The following is an 18,417-nucleotide window of genomic DNA, read 5'->3' as shown; positions in this document are numbered from 1 at the left end:
AATTGCAGCTCAAAGCGAGAACCGCGGCGCGTGGAGAAGCTGGCTGATCGTTTATCGTGCTTTGACATATTCTGGCAGTCAGATTTGCGAGCCGCGCGCATTCACATCGTCGCAAGACACTCGTCACGCAAGCAGCTGAGACTTACGCTGTGATGCTCCAATATTCTTCTTCGCTCGCAGGTAAGAAAGAGACAGGGTCAATCCATGGCCCTATTCAAGCTGTCGCCTCTGCGCGGTCGGCTTGCGGCCATCAGCTTGCAAGAAATCAATAGATCTGCTGTCAATTTCCTGTCAAGAGCCTCAGCCACTTTCTTGTGGCTCGACAGTAGTGGCAACATAACGAGGTAGATTGGGTTTCCAGCTTGAAAGAAAACTCGGCAAGCTTCGTCTACTGCGTCATCCGAAATGAATAACAAGCGTTCAACATGCAAAATAACGTATGTATTGAGCACTACAACGTGTGTCGCAGTTTAGTGCTCGCCCCGTGCTTACCCTTCTCTGTCAGTCAAGCTATAGTCATGCAAGAAGCCCACTGGGTTCTCAAGTCTCGGATCGCTGCACCTCTCGACCTTATGATGAGCAGCCGACGCAGTGAGACTAAGAGAAGACACAGAACTTCCGACACTTGTCAAGACACGAAGGTGTCGTATGGGTGCCAGGTGCAGGTCTCCGTCGGGCGTGCCTACACGGCTGATGCCCGGGTCTTCTTGCTGTTGGGTTGAGTTTAACGACTTGCTCATGACGGCACGCAGGGCTTGACGTGCACCTGACAAACGTTGGACTAGCCTCATACGATCGTCAAGGTCACACAGTCTCTTCATCGCATTCGTGACTCTTTAGCAAGGCAATTCTGCCAAAGACAAGAAAATACAGCGTTAAAACAATTCCTGATTTGTGGAAAGTGTATACGCGAAGCCCTGAGCAACGTGACGGGTGCAAACACAGACCTCTGCAATACAGGATCAGAGCAAAGAGCGTAATGCTGAGCAAGAAACATGACGCTGGCATCTCACTCGGCAGCGCCAGCGTAGGTGTCTATTTGTCAACGTTGGTCCCCTGATAGCTCGATTCCTGTCAACTCTTGGACGCTCATGCTGGTGTAGGGACGCTTGGTCACATTGTGCACCTTTGTTCTCCTGGCCTTGTGCTCCATCCTCTATGCCGCCGCGTCAAAACTGCAGCGGAAGCGTAAATTTCGTACTGGATCTTGGAGTGCTGCATTTGTGTTGCGACCTATATCTTCCTACTTGCTGTAAGACCTTACTGTGCTCCTTCTTTCCTGCCACCATGACACCGTAGTTGCTAGAATGAAGTCAAGAGTTGCGTGAATGTATCTATACGGGGTAGGGCTGAATGTCAGAGTAAGAACGAAGCGAGAGGACGAGCTCTATAATGGATACTACAATCTCCGCATTATCTTCGCATCATTTTCGCATGGCCTTCGACAAGGAAGCGTTGATACAGCCGTAAGCCTACATCGGTGGGATACCGTGTCTCTTCAATCTGAACAGCAAGGGTTGTGAGGTTAAGCTGAGCAAGCAGTGTAGCCACAGCTCTTCAGATTTCTATCTGCGTCGATCAGGCTTACCACTGTTTGCCACACAACGCCTTGTCATGAAGCCAGTCTACAGCAGAAAGACTAATGCTTGCAGACTTGCAGGTTGCACTCGGATCTGCTTCATAAGCGATGCCTATCATGATTCGGAGCCTATCAAAAGATGTATTTGTCTCAGCAAGCTCCTCTGGATTGTTTCAATCTCTTCTGAGCGGAATATGGTGCGTTCGCGGTTTGTTCGACACCGCATAGAAAGGTTTGCCACGAGCTGCCTTGTCAGCAAGTTTTCTTGCTGCTGATGATGCTATGCGACTTGGCAGACATCTTTCTGTACGATCTTCGAGCCCATTGCGCGTTATAGCTTTGTCCTTTGACCCCGATCCCGCTGATTCCGTGTTCAGGCTAAGCAAGGACTATGTCGCACTCCATACATCTTGACATAGAGCAATCGTGACCGGCACGTATCAGCTTGAAGACGGTGTCATGGCGAAAAGCGGAGATCATCTCATCCGGCTTTTCCGTCTTGCCTCTTGAATGACGCGACCGCGTGCCATTCCGACTTTCTTGCATTCTGCATTACGCGTACTATGGCTCGATGTCCCGGCTCCGGGTCCTTTACATTGTTCGTCCTGATAGACAAGTAATGCATGTGACAGCGCTTTCTGGGGTCGATAGAATATCTGACTAGTTGTGTCGACAACCACATCTGCGCGCTACCGCGCCAGTCATTGCAGCAGATCTTACATCACGTCTTGAACGGTCCAGGTATCGCAAGAAATCCTATCAGGCCTTTTGAGACGTTGGAGCGCTGATGTTTGCGCAGAAAAATGCTGCCTTCGCTCCTGTTTCAGCTATTTGTGCTTGAAGCGTTTCTTCCAGCAAACCTGTTGCATGTCTAGAGACCAAGTTCTCCTCCAGGCACAGTCTTACTATTCAAGCTGCACACAGTATAATACGATCTCCCGTCGTAAGCAAGATCATACCTGTCCACTATGCAATCAGCTTTAGGACTGTTTGTGCTGAGCTTAAACTGCTCATGCGTGAATTTGCTGACCTCTGAATGCTCAAGTGCACCGGTAAGAATCAGGTAGAAGACAGATTCAAAACCAAAAGAATGCAAGAAATTACGAGCAACTAGACAACGGATGTGCAAGGACAACCCTGCGGTCTGTTGTATCCAATTCGATCTGATTAATGCCTAATGTAGAGGGTGATGCTGAAGCTATCGAGTAATTTGTCCCTTCGTCAGGGCCGGTTGAACAATGCAATTCTGACAGGTGTTCAGTGATTTTTACTGTCTACATCTAGGAAGGATCCAGGTGCCCTCACACAGAGATTCAGCTGACTCAAGCAGATTGACGAGTGCAAGATACATCACCTCTGCCTGAGGAAGAATGTCTGGGCCACAACCTCTTGGATGTCTGCAGCTTTGTCCAGCTTGCCGCGATTGAAGCACATCTCATCTGGACAGACTCCAGAATGTGTCCTTGGGTCAAAGCAGTCTCATTTGTCCTGGTGAATGAAGTGAGACAGGAATCTGAATATTGCAAAGAAGCTTGTCTCAAGTCAGAGTGGCAATGCCACTGCAAGCCAGAGAGACAGGGCTCATAGAGAGCGCACAAGCCAATGAATATAGTGGAAGTGACTAAACAAGCTGATATAAGGCCTCCCATCAGATTGGATTTAGACAAGAAGATATGAGACAAGAGATCAGACTTGATTGCCAACAGTCATTCATATTATGGAATATCCCTTATGTATGCTCACTAGAGGCAGTTCAGCTATGCAACACGCTCTGTGCACCTTCAATTGCAAGATCTGGGTTCAATTGCCGCAAGGACTAAGACAATGACAGCCAAGAAAGGAACTGTGCTGCTTGAGCTGCACTTGCCAGGAGAACACACTCATTGACTGGTTTGCACAAAGGAACTTTAGTCAAAATGAAGTACAACAAGTTCATCAAACACATTGCAAGTATACAGGGCTCTCCTCAGAGACTGCATGTGGCAGGTAGTCAAGAAGATTGATAGATTGGATCTGAAGAAATACAACAAGTGGGAGACAGAGCGGAATCAGACAAAATTTTATGAGCTGTAAGGAGTCAGTCTTGTGTACAGCTAGAACCAGGGAAAGATTTGAAAAAATGCAGAGGCATCAAGTGTAATGAACTCAGCTCCTGAGCCTTTTCAAAGTACACCAACTGGCCAAAAAGGCTGCAAGACTTGCACCACTTATGAACAGAGCCCTGACCATTGGACCAAAAGGAACCAGTTTGATAGACAGCTAGCAAACAGGAAAGTGGTACATATGTGATATTGTGATTGGATAAGATGTGCAATGGCAATGGATTCACAACAGCCCAGTGTGGTGGGCGTGCAAGGACAACTGTAGGAAGTCTGAATCCTTGCTTGAAAGCTGGATTGCTCAGTACTTTATAAGCCAAAATGACAAGTCACAAGCAAGAGACTGAAAGTGTGTTAGGTTTATGACAAGCACTGGTGATGGATCCACAGCAACCAATGGGTGTGCAAGGACAAGTGTAGCAAGTCGTGAATCCTTGCACTGCAAGGTGCACCAAGTTCTGCTGGTAGAGACAAGGAGGGATTGAGCAAGTAGTAAGTAGGGCTACAGCGAAACTTGTCAGGGACATCAACTTGTGAACAGTGATACAATGCTCATAAAGGGAAAACATTGTGACGTTTCCCCCTTCAATGTATCAGCAACTGAGTAAAAGTACAGAACTAATCAATTGACAAGATTGATTCACCAGAAATACTTATATAAACAGTACAGGTGTGGTAAGTGTGTAAGGCTTCATTCATATCACCTGTGCCGTTCAGATATATCTTTCTAATGACATGATCTTTTTTGCTTGATTACTTCTGCACTTTTGTCATTTGCTGATACAATGAAGGGTGTCCCTTACAACAAGCCAAAGCAGAAGTTCCAAGTTTCTTGCTTGATGTCATAAACCTAACACCCACTCAGTCTCTTACTTATGACTAGTCATTTCGGCTCGTATAGTACTGAGCAACCCAGCTTTTGGCTTGGAATATGTGCCTTTTGGCCATCTGATGTACTTGGTTAAAGCTCAGGAGCTGAGTTTGTTACAGTGCACATCTTATCCCACAATATCACATATGTACCACTCTCCTATTTGATAGTTGTCTATCAAACGGTTCCTTTTGGTACAATGGGTCAACATGTTTGTTCATGCATGGTGCAAGCCTTGCAATGAGTGTCACTCTCCAGTTTGAAAGCTGTCCTTCTGTAACATGGCACCCTTCATCGTACCAGCAACTGAGTAAAAGTACAGAACAAATCAATTGACAAGATTGATTCATCAGAAAGACACATATAAAGGGGACAAGTGTGGTAAGGAAAACACCTTTCCTTACACCTTCAAAACGGTTCCTTTGGTCTGATGGCGTTGTGAGCACGTCATCAAGACTTTAGATTCTGGACTCTGAATTGTTCAGAGGCTAGCATAATATCACGTGAGCAATGCAGTCCCTGCAAATGCAGCAACTGACACAGAATTGGGGGACCCCTACCACAACAACAAGGCTGTCATTTCAATGTCTTTTGACCTTGTCCTTCTCCTCATCTCTGCCCCTTCTACAGCAACAGATACCTACTGTGCTTATGTTACAAACAGATGACGTGACACATTGCATGTGAGCATGGACTTTGAAATTTGACACCTGACTTTCCTTTTCTATCACTTGCTTCATCTGCCTGATCTTCTGATCTTCTGTAGCTCACACTCTGTCTACCGTCGGTCTTCAACCTTGTCCCTCTTGTGCTCACCTTCCTGTGTTGTTGTTCATTTTCTACTTTCTGATTGTCCTCACCCTCAACTTGTCCCTTGCTCTTGCCAGGAAATCCCCCCCTTCCTTGTCATTCATGCCCTTCCCTGGATCCTGCTTGACTTGTCTACTCCCCCCCTTCTTGTTGCTACGCCTTGAGCTCCCTGACATCTCCCCTTTGCTTTGGCTGCTCTGCCTAGATTCTGATCCATAGACCTAGCTTGCCTTTGCTCTCCTTGTGCCTGGAGTTTCCTAACAGACTTTGCATATGTTGACTGGAGTAGCATTAGATTGTATTACCTTGTTTTGCTTGTTAGAAAGAATGCCTCCAAGGGTGTCAATCTGCTGACCTGAAAGGGAGTTTGACATCATTGACCAACACTAGATAGTACACTGAAAAAGGTACTGTTACAATCATGCCACATTTTATGCACCAGCCTTGAACCGGTGACTCCTGACTTTCCTGTTGCAAGACTTGCACCACTCATGAACAAAGCCCTGACCATTGGACCAAAAGGAACCAGTTTGATAGACAGCTATCAAACAGGAAAGTGGTACATATGTAATATTGTGATCGGATAAGATGCGCACTGGCAATGGATTCACAACAGCCCGGCGTGGTGGGCGTGCAAGGACAATTGTAGCAAGTCTGAATCCTTGCACCTGTTCTGTCTTCTGACACATTTGCCTACCATCTCTCCTGTTTCCACAGAGTACTTGCCTGCCTCTTTGCCTATGCTGGCACCTGCTATCCTGCTTTGTTCAGCTTCCCTCTCTCCAGCCTGCTAATGCTTTCTGCCCCCCCCTGGTTCTTTCTGTCTGACCCTATGCAGCTCAAAGATTATCTTCAACCTTCTGCAGCTTGAATGTTATTTAATGTGGACAATTCAGGTTGAACATGTTCATCTGACCCATTCATGTTTCCAGTTTGACTTCTTCTTGTCTACCCCCTATCTCAATGGAAGGCTTTACAGACAACACCTAGCAGGGAGAACAAGAGCCTCACAGGACAGTGTCTGCATATGCTGAAATTCAAGCCAGCTGATGGTTGGTACTGTCTCAGAAGGGTGCATACCTGTGTCAAATCAAGTCTTATCAGTGTGAGTACAAGCGCATTAGAAAGCTACCTGGCCTGACTGACTTTGGAAATGGTTTCTCCCTGCTCAGGACAACCAACTGATGAGAATGGCTGATATAGCCCTTGATGAGTCCCTGAGAGATACAAGAAGTACATCAGGCTGGCAGCTTTGCAGAAGGGCAGCAGTAACACTACTCACCTTGTTGATGTAGTTGGCCAGCAAACATTCCATCTCTTCAGAATCGTACTCAGTCAGCCCTGCGATATTGGCAGGGCCGGATCCAATGCAAACTGCAGCATTGTGATAATTCCGGAATGTTTGGATGGAAATCCTGGAAGGTCTGCCCTCTAGAATCCACCTGTTGATTGCGCAGCAGGTTTGTTCAGTTGTCAGACCCGTGATGGAAAAGCGCGGTCAGCGCAGGCATAGGCACATGAGTGAGAGAGATAGCCTCACATCTTCTTGAGCAAGCCACGAACACAAACTTCTCTTGCCCTTTCAACAATGAGCCAGCTACCACGATCCATCAAGCTCTTCTCGACGTGTCCGAGGTGGCGATCGTATTTGGTGATGTCTCCACTCTTGATGGCCTCTGCAAAAGGCTTATACAACAAGGAGTGTTTGGGTGAAAGCTGATACAGCTGCTTTGAAGGGAATACACCTCGGAGGAGGAGGAGTGGTATCAGGTAGTCGAGGATCAAGCTGCGCGGCATGATCTCAGCTTTTCTGTCCCTGCAACTTGCTCAAGTGGAACACTCACCAGATATTTTGTAAGGCATTTTTATGGATCCCCTTCAAACAGTTCTTGAATTGTTTCTCAGCCTCTTTGTAGTCCTCCCTCATGAAGGCAAAGACCCCCATGTAATAGCCAAAAGCAACCTGATGCGCTTGAGGGTATTTTTCGAGAGCAGGAAGCTCTGCAGCCTGGATGCCTCGTATGATGTTCTTGCATAGTGCAGTGGAGTTGAGCTTGAGGGACACAAGAGCATATCAGAGAGTGATTGGCAGCTACACAGAGTTTGGCAAAGATCCTCACATTGATGTATGTCTTGAAGAGCAATGTTGCAAGATAGTATGTTCCCATCTTCCTTGACATTATCCACTCTGCTGACCTGTGTGCTTGCACGCGTCGAGGACCTGTCAGTATATACAGATACGCTGCAGCAAGCGAGATCCCGCTTGCCGATCATTCAGGCAACAACTGAAGCATTTTTGAAGTAAGCGACTTGCTTCCTCCAGCTTTCCCGGTTTCTGCTGCAACTGCACGAGCCTAGCGTCCGCCTGTGATGAAAGGAGTCAGCACCAGGTTGCGTACAGCTATTGACCCAGATCAAGAGACATTTACCTCGTGAGCAACTCTCCGCAAGTCTTCACACACCCTGTAGAGTACTTCGAGACACCAGCCAGTGTTTGGATCTTTGGAATTGATCAGGAAGCGATAGAGAGCACTGTTGGGTTTCACAGGATCAGCAATGGAATGGCTTGATCGACAAAAGCAAGACGGACTTGACCAATTGATGCTGTTCCTGAACAGCACGAACCGGGTCGCGAACGTATGCCAACTGCGGCGTCACTGGATTGATTGGAGGCTGCGTAATCGCGGTTTCGAGCGGATGAGTTTGAGGCCGCCGGCGACATGAGCGAACAAGCGACGTACGTTCAGGGCTACCATTGCAAGTACGTGATGCGTCGCAATCTCGGCCCACTCCTTCTTCAGACCTCTGCCGAATTGCGCGGCATAGCTCGGTATATAATCTGGCTGCAAGTAGACGAGCCGAAGAAGGTCACTCAACTGCAGGCACAGGGGCGTCCGATCCTGAGATGCGTACTCACAGGGCCAATCACGCGGTCCTGACGTTTGCTACCTTTGTCGGGACCGTCCAGCGAATCGAGCAGGAGCTGACTGGGCGAGGTCGCTGAGCCGTACAGCCGGAGCAGAGTCGCCAATCCAGGTCCATCTTTCCTCTTCAGCGCAAAGTCGATCGAGGTGACGTAGACAGAGAGCGGCAACGGCATGGTACGAGTGGCAAGCCTGAACGAGACTGCGGTATGTCCTGCTGCAGGTTACCGTGGAGGTGAAGCACCGGCCTGAACATGCGCCGCGTCGCGAGTCCTTGATGACATTCCGACTGTCAAGTCACGACCCGCCGCTGAATCGATCGCATTTCGACAGACTTTCTGCTAACGGGCGCCTGCTTCCGAGAGCACGCAACCTAAAGTAGACGCGCACAATTTCGATTTCGTGAGCGGGTCGAGTATACATCTCAGATTCGCTTCTTCCGCTGCCTCCGGATCGGCACAGGTGTCAAGTCACCGCATATTCCAACGCAGCTACCGACTTGTCGTACGCATCGCAGAATGGTTTCACCTCGTGTTGTCGCTGTTGCGATCATCCTCGTAGACCCCGCGCCCCCGCCTCATCCGACGCCGGTTTCGTCGATTCCTCATTTCCTCCTCACGTCTTCCAGGAAGCGGCAAGCACGCTGGGTGTTCCCGAAGGGTGGCGTCGAACCGGGGGAGACGAGCCAGCAGGCCGCCGCACGCGAAGCATGGGAAGAAGGCATGCCATGTTCCTTCGAGATCCCGCTACACACCCGCCGAGACCCGCTGACGACACGGTCGTACTATATAGCTGGTGTCGTGACCGACCAAGTCGAACATCTCGCCCATCTCCTAACCATCTTCGATCCGGCACCGCATGCACTTTCACCAACAACAGACCCGCATGCTTCTTCGTTTGTGGCCTCAACCCGCTACGAATTCGAGCTCTTCCAACTCTCCTCCATACCTCCGCGTGCAACAGAAACACTGCTAGTGGCCAGTGATGACGCCGTCGCTGCATCCGACGACGACAATTCGCCGCTCGCGCGGGAGTGGCCAGAATCGGACGAGCGCACGAGGCTGATCACAGGTGGCTGGGACGAGCTCGAAGAGCGAGTGTGCTGGGGTCGACGCAAAGAGGTCATGAAGGCTGCTATCGAAAAAGCGAAGGCTTGGCTAGACAACCGTCAACCTTAAAGAGATGCTAGCGCTCGTTATACTCCACTACCTTCGTTCAGGCGCTCGCGCTCAGGGACGATCACTACGGCCTGTTTGATTCCATATGTGCAAACCATGATACCAAGATCTCACCACCTACAATCGTTGCAAAGCCACTCAGAGCTCATTCTTCATCCTCTTCTGTACGTTGGCAGGAATAGGGGACCAAGGTGCATTGATGTCGTGGTCGACTGTAGGATCAACTCCGAGCGTGATGTAGCCGATCAGGCCTTGCTGAATGACGCCTCCGAGCTTGAGTACCTCGAATTCCGGGTTGTGACCGTTCGCGTGCGAGTCTTGGTAGATCTGAAGCGAGTCGACCCAGTTACGCGTTCGGCCCCACTTGTCGGCGATCGGATTCATGTTATAAGGGTGGAGCTATCGTGTAGCGGGGGAGTCAGTCTCTGTGTTGGCATCCTGAGTACAGTGGAAACACTATCGCAGCGTACCTTGTCAACTTGAGCGTTCACGTTGTCGGGAACAAAGATTTGGCCCGTGTGAATCAGGCGGTTCGAGCGGAAGGTGCCGTTCTTCAAGGTTTCCCATTCAGTGTGAAGTCGCACGTGAACGTGAGTTGCGCGACCGGTGTAGTAGCCAGGGAAGATGGCTGCATAATAGGCAGGCGATGATCATCAGTAATGGGGTCAACGGAGGACGAGGTCTAGACTGTCGAGACATACAGGTGAACTGGGAAAGTCCGTTCTTGTTCGTCGGCCAAGCACCACGAAGGAATGTCTCGTGGTCGTTGGTGCGAGGGTATTTCGAAAGCAGTCCCTTGCGAGGTCCTTCGTGTGCCGGGCCCTCCCAACGAAGATGCGGAGCTTGTTCGGGATGACCTGTAAACTTCTGCCACTTAGCATTCGCCCAGATCCGTACAGTCATTTCCAGGACGCACCGGCGTAGTGACCCGTAGTGTTTGCGTGCCACAAATCAACGAGTACGTTCGGGAGAGGCTTGCAAGTGTTGACGTCAATCACGCCAACATCCATGAGCTAGAGATTGATTGATCAAAATTGAGGTTGGTCAATAAGCGTCAATTACGTACCGAGACCAGGCAAGGAAACGGGGACGTACGAAGAGCAGACCGAGCTGGTCCTCTGCCATATTCTGCCGGATCGGATGTCCTTCCGTGTGATAGTAGGGGCCTTCTGTCACTTCAGGTGCAACTATGCAAACGAAAACTGCATGTCAGATGGCGGGCTTATGAGCTGCAGGCAAGTGAGCTGGAGCGTACGAGCGCATGAATGATTCCTCATCGTAGCTTCCTCCTGGATGGGCGCACAAGACATGAGGGTCTCGCCCTTTTCCTCAGCGGACTCGAAAGCTCCGTCGAGGAAAATCTGCTGAGCACTGGACGGTGCCGAACCAGAGAGTTGCTCCTGTGCCTATGGAGTACGGGTACGTAAAGTCAGCACTTCATGGTCGATTGATTCGCATCATGGGCGGTTGTGCGGAGTGACAGATCGCCCGTGCATTGCCCCCCACCCCCGCGTCGACCGACTCTTCTCGTGGGTTTCTTGCGTCCATATCGCTTATGTCTCCGAGGATCGCTTGTGCATTCACTTACAGCTTGTCGTCTGAGGGCTTGATACTTTTCGATCATTGGTGCGCAAGCGTACATCTTCTCCTCTACTGATTGGAGGGCAGCTTGTTCCTGCGGGGTCTTCGCGACATGGCTGTGGGCTGTGACACCGAACAAAGTATGCAGGCGAGTGTTAATCATCATTGCTCGATCGAATACGTCGAGGGTGCTGCAGGGAGGGCTCACCGAGAGATGTCGAGATGAGCGAGGCTGCGAGCCATAGAGCTGATACCGTCTTCATCGTGGATTACGTTGTTCGGGCTGAGTGTATTACAGTTATCGAGGAAAGGCGAGAACAGACAGAAGGGAAAGAGGCGAAGAGCCACCTCGCGCGCTTAAATTTGCCAGCGGGGAATTCGGAAGCGCATGCCGCGGGATGCAGCCGAACCGCGGGCGGGAGAGACGCGACCAATCAAGATCTTTCGGATAAACGATTTCGCTCCGCCAACAGTGCGGCTGCCTTCTCCCCCTTCGGAACCGCAGCGGCGATCAGACTCGGCGGGCATCACCACGTCCTTGCACCACAAAGGCAGCCGCCGGCATTCTGCAGTCCGGTGACAAGCGCTTTCCACGATCGCATCTGCGGCCGCCTGCGCTCGGTACCTCTACATTCTGCACTCGCTCCCAGGCCATGTCGTTGTCTTCGTGCATCCCGTCCACATCTCTCACGGCGAGCCAGACTTGTGGCCGCCTGCACTATCTTCTGTCGGGCACATTCAACACCGTCTTCCTGTATCTCCTCGCTTTCTCCCCGTATACGAACCCGCCGACTCTGCGAGTGCATGACAGGATACGAGCCGAAGGTCCGCATCAGTACCTCGCGCTGTCGGAAGAGCGGGACACAGCATATGCCACGACCTGGGCGCAGCCGCCTTCGCTGAGCAGCTGGTCCGTGTTAGACCGGGGCCAAGGCGGTATCAGCAGATTGAATTCCGTGCCGATCTGTGAGTGGGGACATCTGCCGCGGATTTGCTTCACCGCGCATGCCTGACGCCGAAATCCACCAGCTGCGACCGGTTCCTACCTCGCCGTGCTCCCTTCACATTGGCAATCCTCGCTCGAGCTCGACATGCCGCGCGTGTATCAAGCGGGAGGCCCGGTTGCACAGACATTCTCGCTCGCCAACACGGGCGCACTGCAGGATAGGCTGCAAGAGGTAATCTACCTCGATGGCGGAGAGGCCGAGCTCTGGGATCCAGCTACCGACCGAACGAGAGTCGCCCTGAGGTACGGAAGCCACGCCATCGACCTCGACCCCAATTATAAACGCGCTTACGTCCCGCACGTGTGTGTTCCTTTCCCAACAGACCGTCTCCAAGTGGATGCGCAGTCTGACGTGCTTGCCCCGCGGGAGTGATGGCAGAGGCAGAGACTCAATTTACGCCTATGCCGTTGAACTCGATGGAACGCTGCGTCAACTCGCAGAGGTGCCGTCATTTGGCAACAGAGGCCACGAAGGACCTCGGCATTCGATCCCGAGTCGCGATGGGAGAAAGCTATACGTGGTTACAGAACACAGTGAGTCTTGTATCGCGTCCCAAGCTGCTCTTGCTTCATTCAGCTCATGGTCGATTGCAACGTTCCGGCAGCATCTTATCTCGATGTCTACGACGTCATCGGTTCAATGCCGTACCTGGCTCACAGTCAAAGGCTATCGATAATACCTTCCTCGCTAGATCCCTCGCGCGCGCTTTATCGTGGCGACACTCTGCGACTCTCACTCGACGATACTCGAATCTACGTCACGACACGGGGGAAGACATCAGCAGAGAAGGGCTTCATCTCCGTCTGGAGAGTCGAACCGGATGGCTCGATCGCAGACGACTCCACTTCGTCCACGGAGGAGAGAGGCTACGGTGCGCTGCATCGATTTGAAACCGCAACTTCTGGTGGAAAAGCGAACGCAATCGAAGTGTTCCCCTTCTCGAGTGCAGAACAGCGAGAAGGGCGAGACTGGCTCGTGTTGACGGACGACGAGGAGGGATGGGTCTCGATACTCGAGTGGAATGATCCCGCATGCCAGTTGACCGAGATTGCTCGAGTCCAGCTTGGAAGACAGGAGGGCGCGGTCGAGGAAGAGGCGGGGACTGGTGCCAGTCATGCCGTCTGGCTTAGTTAATCCGCTGCGGAGGCACAGACGTATTCAGGGCCCTAGCGCGCGGCTGACTGCAAGGCTGAACATGTCCCGACAATTGTTGCATCATCATAGACCGCAGAAGGATCAAATGCAACAGTTCATGAAATTACAACATCGTTATGAAACACGAAGGATGACGACCGTAAGAATTAGTGTGAGAGGTCAATAAGCGGTTTACTTGAGCTCGGTCGACGGCTCGGCAATTGGTCCCCCGTGCGAGCCAGTATCGCAGGCGCTGGACGCGCCGATCCTTGACGAGTCAAGAATGACCGCGGCTGGGCAGTATCCGCCAGACTCTGGGCTGGAGGCTCGTTGACGGGAAGCGACATCGTACCGCTCGTGATGGATCCGGAAGCGAGCAATGGCGACGTCGGAAGATCGAGCTTGCCGGATGTAGCAAGGACAGCATGTTCCCGCTGACGCATTTGCTCATTCTGCACGCAAACGGTGAGTTCCGCAACGTCTCCATGAGAGTCTTTGGAATCAAACGTACACCACTCTCCGTGATCGCTGCGATCCAGCTGTCAAGATCTTCTTGGGACTTTACGCTGACAAAGACGCAAAATTGAGAGACTTCCTCGAAGTTTGCGCGTGTCAAGCGCGACTTCATGGCGAAGACGTGTGGACGTGGTGCTTTGAGTCGCTGCGGTACGGTGGGATCGACGAAGAAAGCGGCAAAATTGGATAACTGGCAAAGGATGATCGAGTCTTTCCCCTGAACGAGCGACACCCCGAATGTCAGGTTCCATGACGAAGCACTGCAGCATTAAACGAAGGAGAGTACCTTGTCAGACTTAGAGTGACTCAAGGTCCCGTCTCTAAGGGACAAATTCCGCTTCGACCATTTGCCTTTCTTGACTTCCAGTTGAACTTGAGCCGACTTGGGCGGACAAGCGTGGGGTCGAGCCTGTTCAGTGGTGTGTTTCAGCGGCTGTCGAGACAAGGCACGGTAGTGATGATGCGAAGGCACAACGGACATGTGCAGACAGAATCGGCCACAGTTTGGTTCGGCGCAGGACAAAGCCTGCCGATTTCTCATCGAAGGATCTGACGATATCGTTCAGCAACTCGTACTCGCGGATTGGACGCTCTGTCACCGAGTGAAGTCGAGATGATATCAGTACCATCCGGCTGGTAGAGATCACAACGAGTCTCACCGAGCCCAAGCTCCTGCCAGACTTCCCACAAGGCCCAGCCCCCCTCGCTCTCCAGCCCGTGTTCCAGGGCACCTCGTCCACGAGCGTATGTGACAACTTCTCCCGCCGTAGTACGATCTCTGATCTTGACAGTCAAATGCTTGGCGCCGTAATTCTCAAGATACACGCGCCACTCGAGCGCCGCGCTCGCAGCGCAAGCCACAGTACCTGACCTCGAGCGTCCTCCGGCCGACGGGCGCTGGGCCATTGTTGTAGGGGCTTGCGCGTGAGCAGAAGAGGATAGAGAGGTCGAAGACGATTTCGCGGAAGAACTGCTCGACTGTCGCTGCATTGCTGTTGATTGTAGACTCGCGATATCGGGGTGCAGGCTCGGTCGACGATTGAGAGGAGCTCTGACTGCAGTCGGTACGGGAGGGGGCGTAGATCGAGGCGGCGCGTTCAGCGGAGGCCCGCGGATTGAAGGGGCTGCGACAGCGTCGTCGACTGCTTCTTGTAGTCGAGCGGGCTTGCTGAGCGAGCGGAGACGTGTCGCGTTCGGTCCGGCTGACGATTGGCGCGGCAATGGCTCATGCGTAAGAACAGGCGAATCGATCGTCAAGGCAGAGTCGGCGATCATCGGATCGAGAGGTGTCGACGGAGAGCGTTTCATGCCGTTCGAGTTTGCCCTCCGTGCGATGGATGCATCTGTTTGCGGAAGGAAAGAATCGTGACCTTCACTCGCCTGCGGTGGGCAAGACGACCGAGGTTCCGCCTGTCCCTTCCTGACCAAACTCTGGGGCTGCGGGTGTACTGGAACAGGCGGAGCGTGGCGTTGGCTTGACGAGGTCGAGGGCATTGTTGATGCGACGTTCTCGAACTCGAAAGGATCTTCTCTGGTGCGAGACTTGGCTTTCTTCGATATTGACTTGCGCAGGCTCTTCTGAGCTGTGAGAGCTCCTGGAACTGTCACGCCCAGCGGCCTGTCTTCGTCTGATTCGCTATCTCCGCCGTAATCATCTTGCTCGGCTTCCGCGTCTGCTTCGGTTCCTGCTTGCGCAAGCGCATGCATAGTCGGTGCCGGGAGCCGAACTGGGAAGACTGCAATGTGCTGCGGGACGACGACAAGATCTTCAGCGTCACTCCACAGAGGGAAGGACTTGGTATTTTCGAGGCGAGCCAGACTTGTGGGATGCGACCTATTTGTGCGGTCTCCCAAGGGTGGTAGCGAATCCTTGACAAGGGCAGGACTGCGGTTCGATGTGAGGCTGTCAGACTGGACTCGGGTGAAAAGCGAGTTTGTCGATATGTCCGTGACAACATCGAGGAACGTTGTGAGCGTGATTGGACAATCGATATCCGCGTCGGACTCGATCGTGCCGATAGGAGCAAGTCGGGGCAAGACATCTTCATCAGTCGCTGCAGCCGGTCCGCCTTGACCGGGAGAGTCGACAGTGTGGACGCAAGTGGTCGTGACCGTTGCTGTCGAGTCGTTCGTCTTCGGCGGGGAAGCTGCCGTTGAGGGATCCGATCCGGCGATGACGTCCCCTTGCGGACTCTTGACAGGAGTGCTTGTTTCGACACGATCGAAGGCTACGAGGACATTCTGAATCGGGACTCGCTGCTCCGTAGGAGGCTGCGTCGGCGTCTGCGGTACCGGGGGTACGACAGTAGATCGAGGACTTGAGAATTGTTTCGGTAGGAGAATCGAAAACCGCTTTCGGGTCGGATTCGCCGAGGGTTGTTTGCGGCTTCTTACGTTGTCCTCAGAGTCAGATGATACTGCTCGAGGGCTTGCGGCAGACTCGGAGGGTTTCGACGGAGGTGCAAGTACTGGCGCGTCGAGCTTCGAATATGCGGAGGCGAGCTTCGACAGGCGGGGGGACGACTTCGAGCGATTCGAGATTTTCCCGAGACGATTCCTGCTTTGGTCATTCGGCAGAATGTTCTCGTTGTTGTCTTGAGGGTGATCGAGGTGTTCCCGGAACAACGAAGAGAGTGCCGCCTCGCTCTTGGGCTTGCTCAACACTGGTCTTGTGGTTTTTGCGCCAAGCTGGACATCGCTTTTCCGTTTCCTCACAATCTGGAAGGAGGAGAGGCGCCTAAGCGCGCCGAGAGGCGAAAACTCCGAGGGCGAAGATGCGGGAAAGCCGCTTGGAGTGCTGAATGCCCGCGAAGGTTTCGAAGGTACTGGTTGTTTGGTTGCAGGGCTCCGATTGTGACTGCCTCCGGCCGGCAACAGGTCATGCTTGGTCTTTTGCTGCTTATCTGTTGTGGTCGCAGACCTGGTGCGCGAGTACTCGTCTTCAGGTTGAATTTGCCACATTGGTATGCCGCCATCATCGAAAGCCCCGAGCAGCCCGAGACTCGCCTGGTGGAGTTCGGCGAAGCCGATGTCCTGCCGTGAAGGCGAGCAGGGAAGATGCGGAGATGATGGACACGACGGGGCGCTTTGGCTCGGCGATTCGACAAAGGAGTAAGGCGAGAGAGATCCAGGGGATGGCGACATCTCGTGTTGCAGAGAGAATGGTGATCCGAGGGTTGTGTGCAGACCAACGTTAGATTCGACATGCGAGGTGACGATGGGAGGAGGCGCTGGGACGTTGACTGAGCCGTTGGCAGCCCTGCGAGCATACAGCGGCAGTACAGGGACAGGGGTCGAATGCTCGATCTTTGAAGACATAGTTGACTGTACGTTTTCGAACGTTGGTGCATATGAGCTCGCGAGTGTCGAGTCGCCGAGCGATGAGAAATTTGAGCATAATGAGCGACTGTCCCCGTCGGTGTCCGAACAAGCGACATGCGAAGGAGTTCGGCTTGCATATCCCTCCGAGAAGAGGCCGAGGCCCTGTACACCCGAAGTTTGACCGAGTGAATGAAGCTGCTCGAACATCTCATCCTCTCGCATGCTGTGCTCCTGGCTGTCCGTTGTTGAGACGGACTCGAGCGGTACGCGCGGGATATTCGGGGGCGGGGCGGGGAAGGCCAGCGAGCCGCTCGATTGCGCGGGAGGTGATGCGGGCAGACGGGTGGCCGCTGCGAGTCCGAGACCATACTGCGGATCGAGGTCGAGTTGATCGATAGAAGGAAAGTCCACGATGTCGAAGGCGTCTTCTGAGGATCCATGCGTGGAAACACCCGAAGCGACCGATACCAGGGATCTGGTCGACATCTCGCGATCACCGTGATTGAGACTGGAACAGGTACGCGCAAGCATGAACTTGTCAAGAAAAGGCGCGGGTCGAGGGTGGATCAGCTGCTGCGTTCGTCTTCGGATTTCGAGTCCGTCCTCGTGACTCACATTCACAGGCCCACAGTCCTCTTCGTCAACTCCATCTGCTTGCGGCAGAGGTATTTCCATCGAGACACGGTGTCGAACCACTGGCAACGTAGCCTTGTCGGGGGGTTTGGCGCTCGAGCCCAGATTCTCTAGCTCGGCTAGCCTCGAGTCGAGTAGCATGAGGGAGTGGCGCAGCTTATTGTCCATTTGCCCGTTCCCATTCTCGCTGTGGAACCCGAGCGGCGGTTGTTCCGGGTCTTGGCAGGCCAAGTCCCCGTCGGCCGAATCGCCTGGCAATTCCACGGCAGGGAACTCGGGCGTCGAAGGCGATAGCAAGATTGACGGTGACGCAGGTGAGGTGTAGTCGGCGAGACTGACAGGTGCAATCGCTGCGGCATGCGCCGCGCCGCCAAGGTCGGGCCGGGGCGAAATCGAGTGAGGGCGGACATGCGCTGCAGCGCATCGATCTGGATCCGTGGCACTCGGGCCTTGTCGCGCCCACGAGTCCTGGCTCATCGTGGCTGGCTCGCTGTCGAGATCTGGACAAGTAGGTCGTACGTGAGGTCAGCGGCGCGTCCGCCAAGGCAGGCCAGCCGGACGCGGCGGTCAAGGGGTGACTGACCTGCGGGCAGCACGTGTAGACCGCTGAGTGTGGACTTGTCACAGTAGCGCGGACGATGGCGAGACGAGTCGAGTGTCGGGAAGGAACCGTTCCGAGTGGACACAACAACAAACAAAACAAATCTATGCATCTCAGTCGCGTCCGTCTCGATCACTTCTGCGCTTCTGCTGGGCGACACGGG

The 18,417-nt window shown here is 52.9% G+C and overlaps 5 protein-coding genes across 5 annotated transcripts; 2 read left to right on the top strand and 3 right to left on the bottom strand.

The window, feature by feature from the left end:
• Positions 1 to 6,423: 6,423 nt before the first annotated feature.
• JCM15063_003688 (uncharacterized protein) lies at positions 6,424 to 8,459 on the bottom strand (the record flags this gene model as incomplete). Its single annotated transcript, XM_076675609.1, has 11 exons — positions 6,424 to 6,439; positions 6,506 to 6,576; positions 6,642 to 6,801; positions 6,900 to 7,145; positions 7,204 to 7,412; positions 7,480 to 7,555; positions 7,627 to 7,724; positions 7,789 to 7,891; positions 7,950 to 8,032; positions 8,101 to 8,202; positions 8,277 to 8,459. 11 exons carry the CDS (start codon positions 8,457 to 8,459, stop codon positions 6,424 to 6,426), a joined length of 1,347 nt encoding a protein of 448 aa, XP_076537693.1.
• Positions 8,460 to 8,801: 342 nt separating this feature from the next.
• On the top strand, positions 8,802 to 9,461 carry DDP1 (polyphosphatase DDP1; the record flags this gene model as incomplete). Its single annotated transcript, XM_076675608.1, has 2 exons — positions 8,802 to 9,003; positions 9,076 to 9,461. The coding sequence occupies 2 exons, from the start codon at positions 8,802 to 8,804 to the stop codon at positions 9,459 to 9,461; spliced, it is 588 nt and encodes a 195-aa protein (XP_076537692.1).
• Positions 9,462 to 9,599: 138 nt separating this feature from the next.
• Positions 9,600 to 11,305, bottom strand: JCM15063_003686 (intradiol ring-cleavage dioxygenase; the record flags this gene model as incomplete). Its single annotated transcript, XM_076675607.1, has 8 exons — positions 9,600 to 9,860; positions 9,932 to 10,089; positions 10,163 to 10,318; positions 10,378 to 10,474; positions 10,557 to 10,648; positions 10,717 to 10,867; positions 11,050 to 11,165; positions 11,251 to 11,305. The coding sequence occupies 8 exons, from the start codon at positions 11,303 to 11,305 to the stop codon at positions 9,600 to 9,602; spliced, it is 1,086 nt and encodes a 361-aa protein (XP_076537691.1).
• Positions 11,306 to 11,695: 390 nt separating this feature from the next.
• On the top strand, positions 11,696 to 13,183 carry JCM15063_003685 (lactonase family protein; the record flags this gene model as incomplete). The annotated part of the gene is made up of 4 exons (XM_076675606.1): positions 11,696 to 12,008; positions 12,072 to 12,351; positions 12,428 to 12,582; positions 12,654 to 13,183. 4 exons carry the CDS (start codon positions 11,696 to 11,698, stop codon positions 13,181 to 13,183), a joined length of 1,278 nt encoding a protein of 425 aa, XP_076537690.1.
• Positions 13,184 to 13,350: 167 nt separating this feature from the next.
• Positions 13,351 to 18,130, bottom strand: JCM15063_003684 (uncharacterized protein; the record flags this gene model as incomplete). The annotated part of the gene is made up of 5 exons (XM_076675605.1): positions 13,351 to 13,635; positions 13,695 to 13,916; positions 13,986 to 14,108; positions 14,179 to 14,291; positions 14,359 to 18,130. 5 exons carry the CDS (start codon positions 18,128 to 18,130, stop codon positions 13,351 to 13,353), a joined length of 4,515 nt encoding a protein of 1,504 aa, XP_076537689.1.
• Between the last annotated feature and the right edge of the window lie 287 nt (positions 18,131 to 18,417).

This window comes from Sporobolomyces koalae, assembly GCF_050403365.1.
Source record: "Sporobolomyces koalae JCM15063 DNA, S_koalae_JCM15063T_v1_ctg1, whole genome shotgun sequence".
Lineage (NCBI taxonomy): Eukaryota > Fungi > Basidiomycota > Microbotryomycetes > Sporidiobolales > Sporidiobolaceae > Sporobolomyces > Sporobolomyces koalae.
Note: the sequence above shows the minus strand (reverse complement) of the source record. Positions and strands in the feature narration are given on the sequence as shown.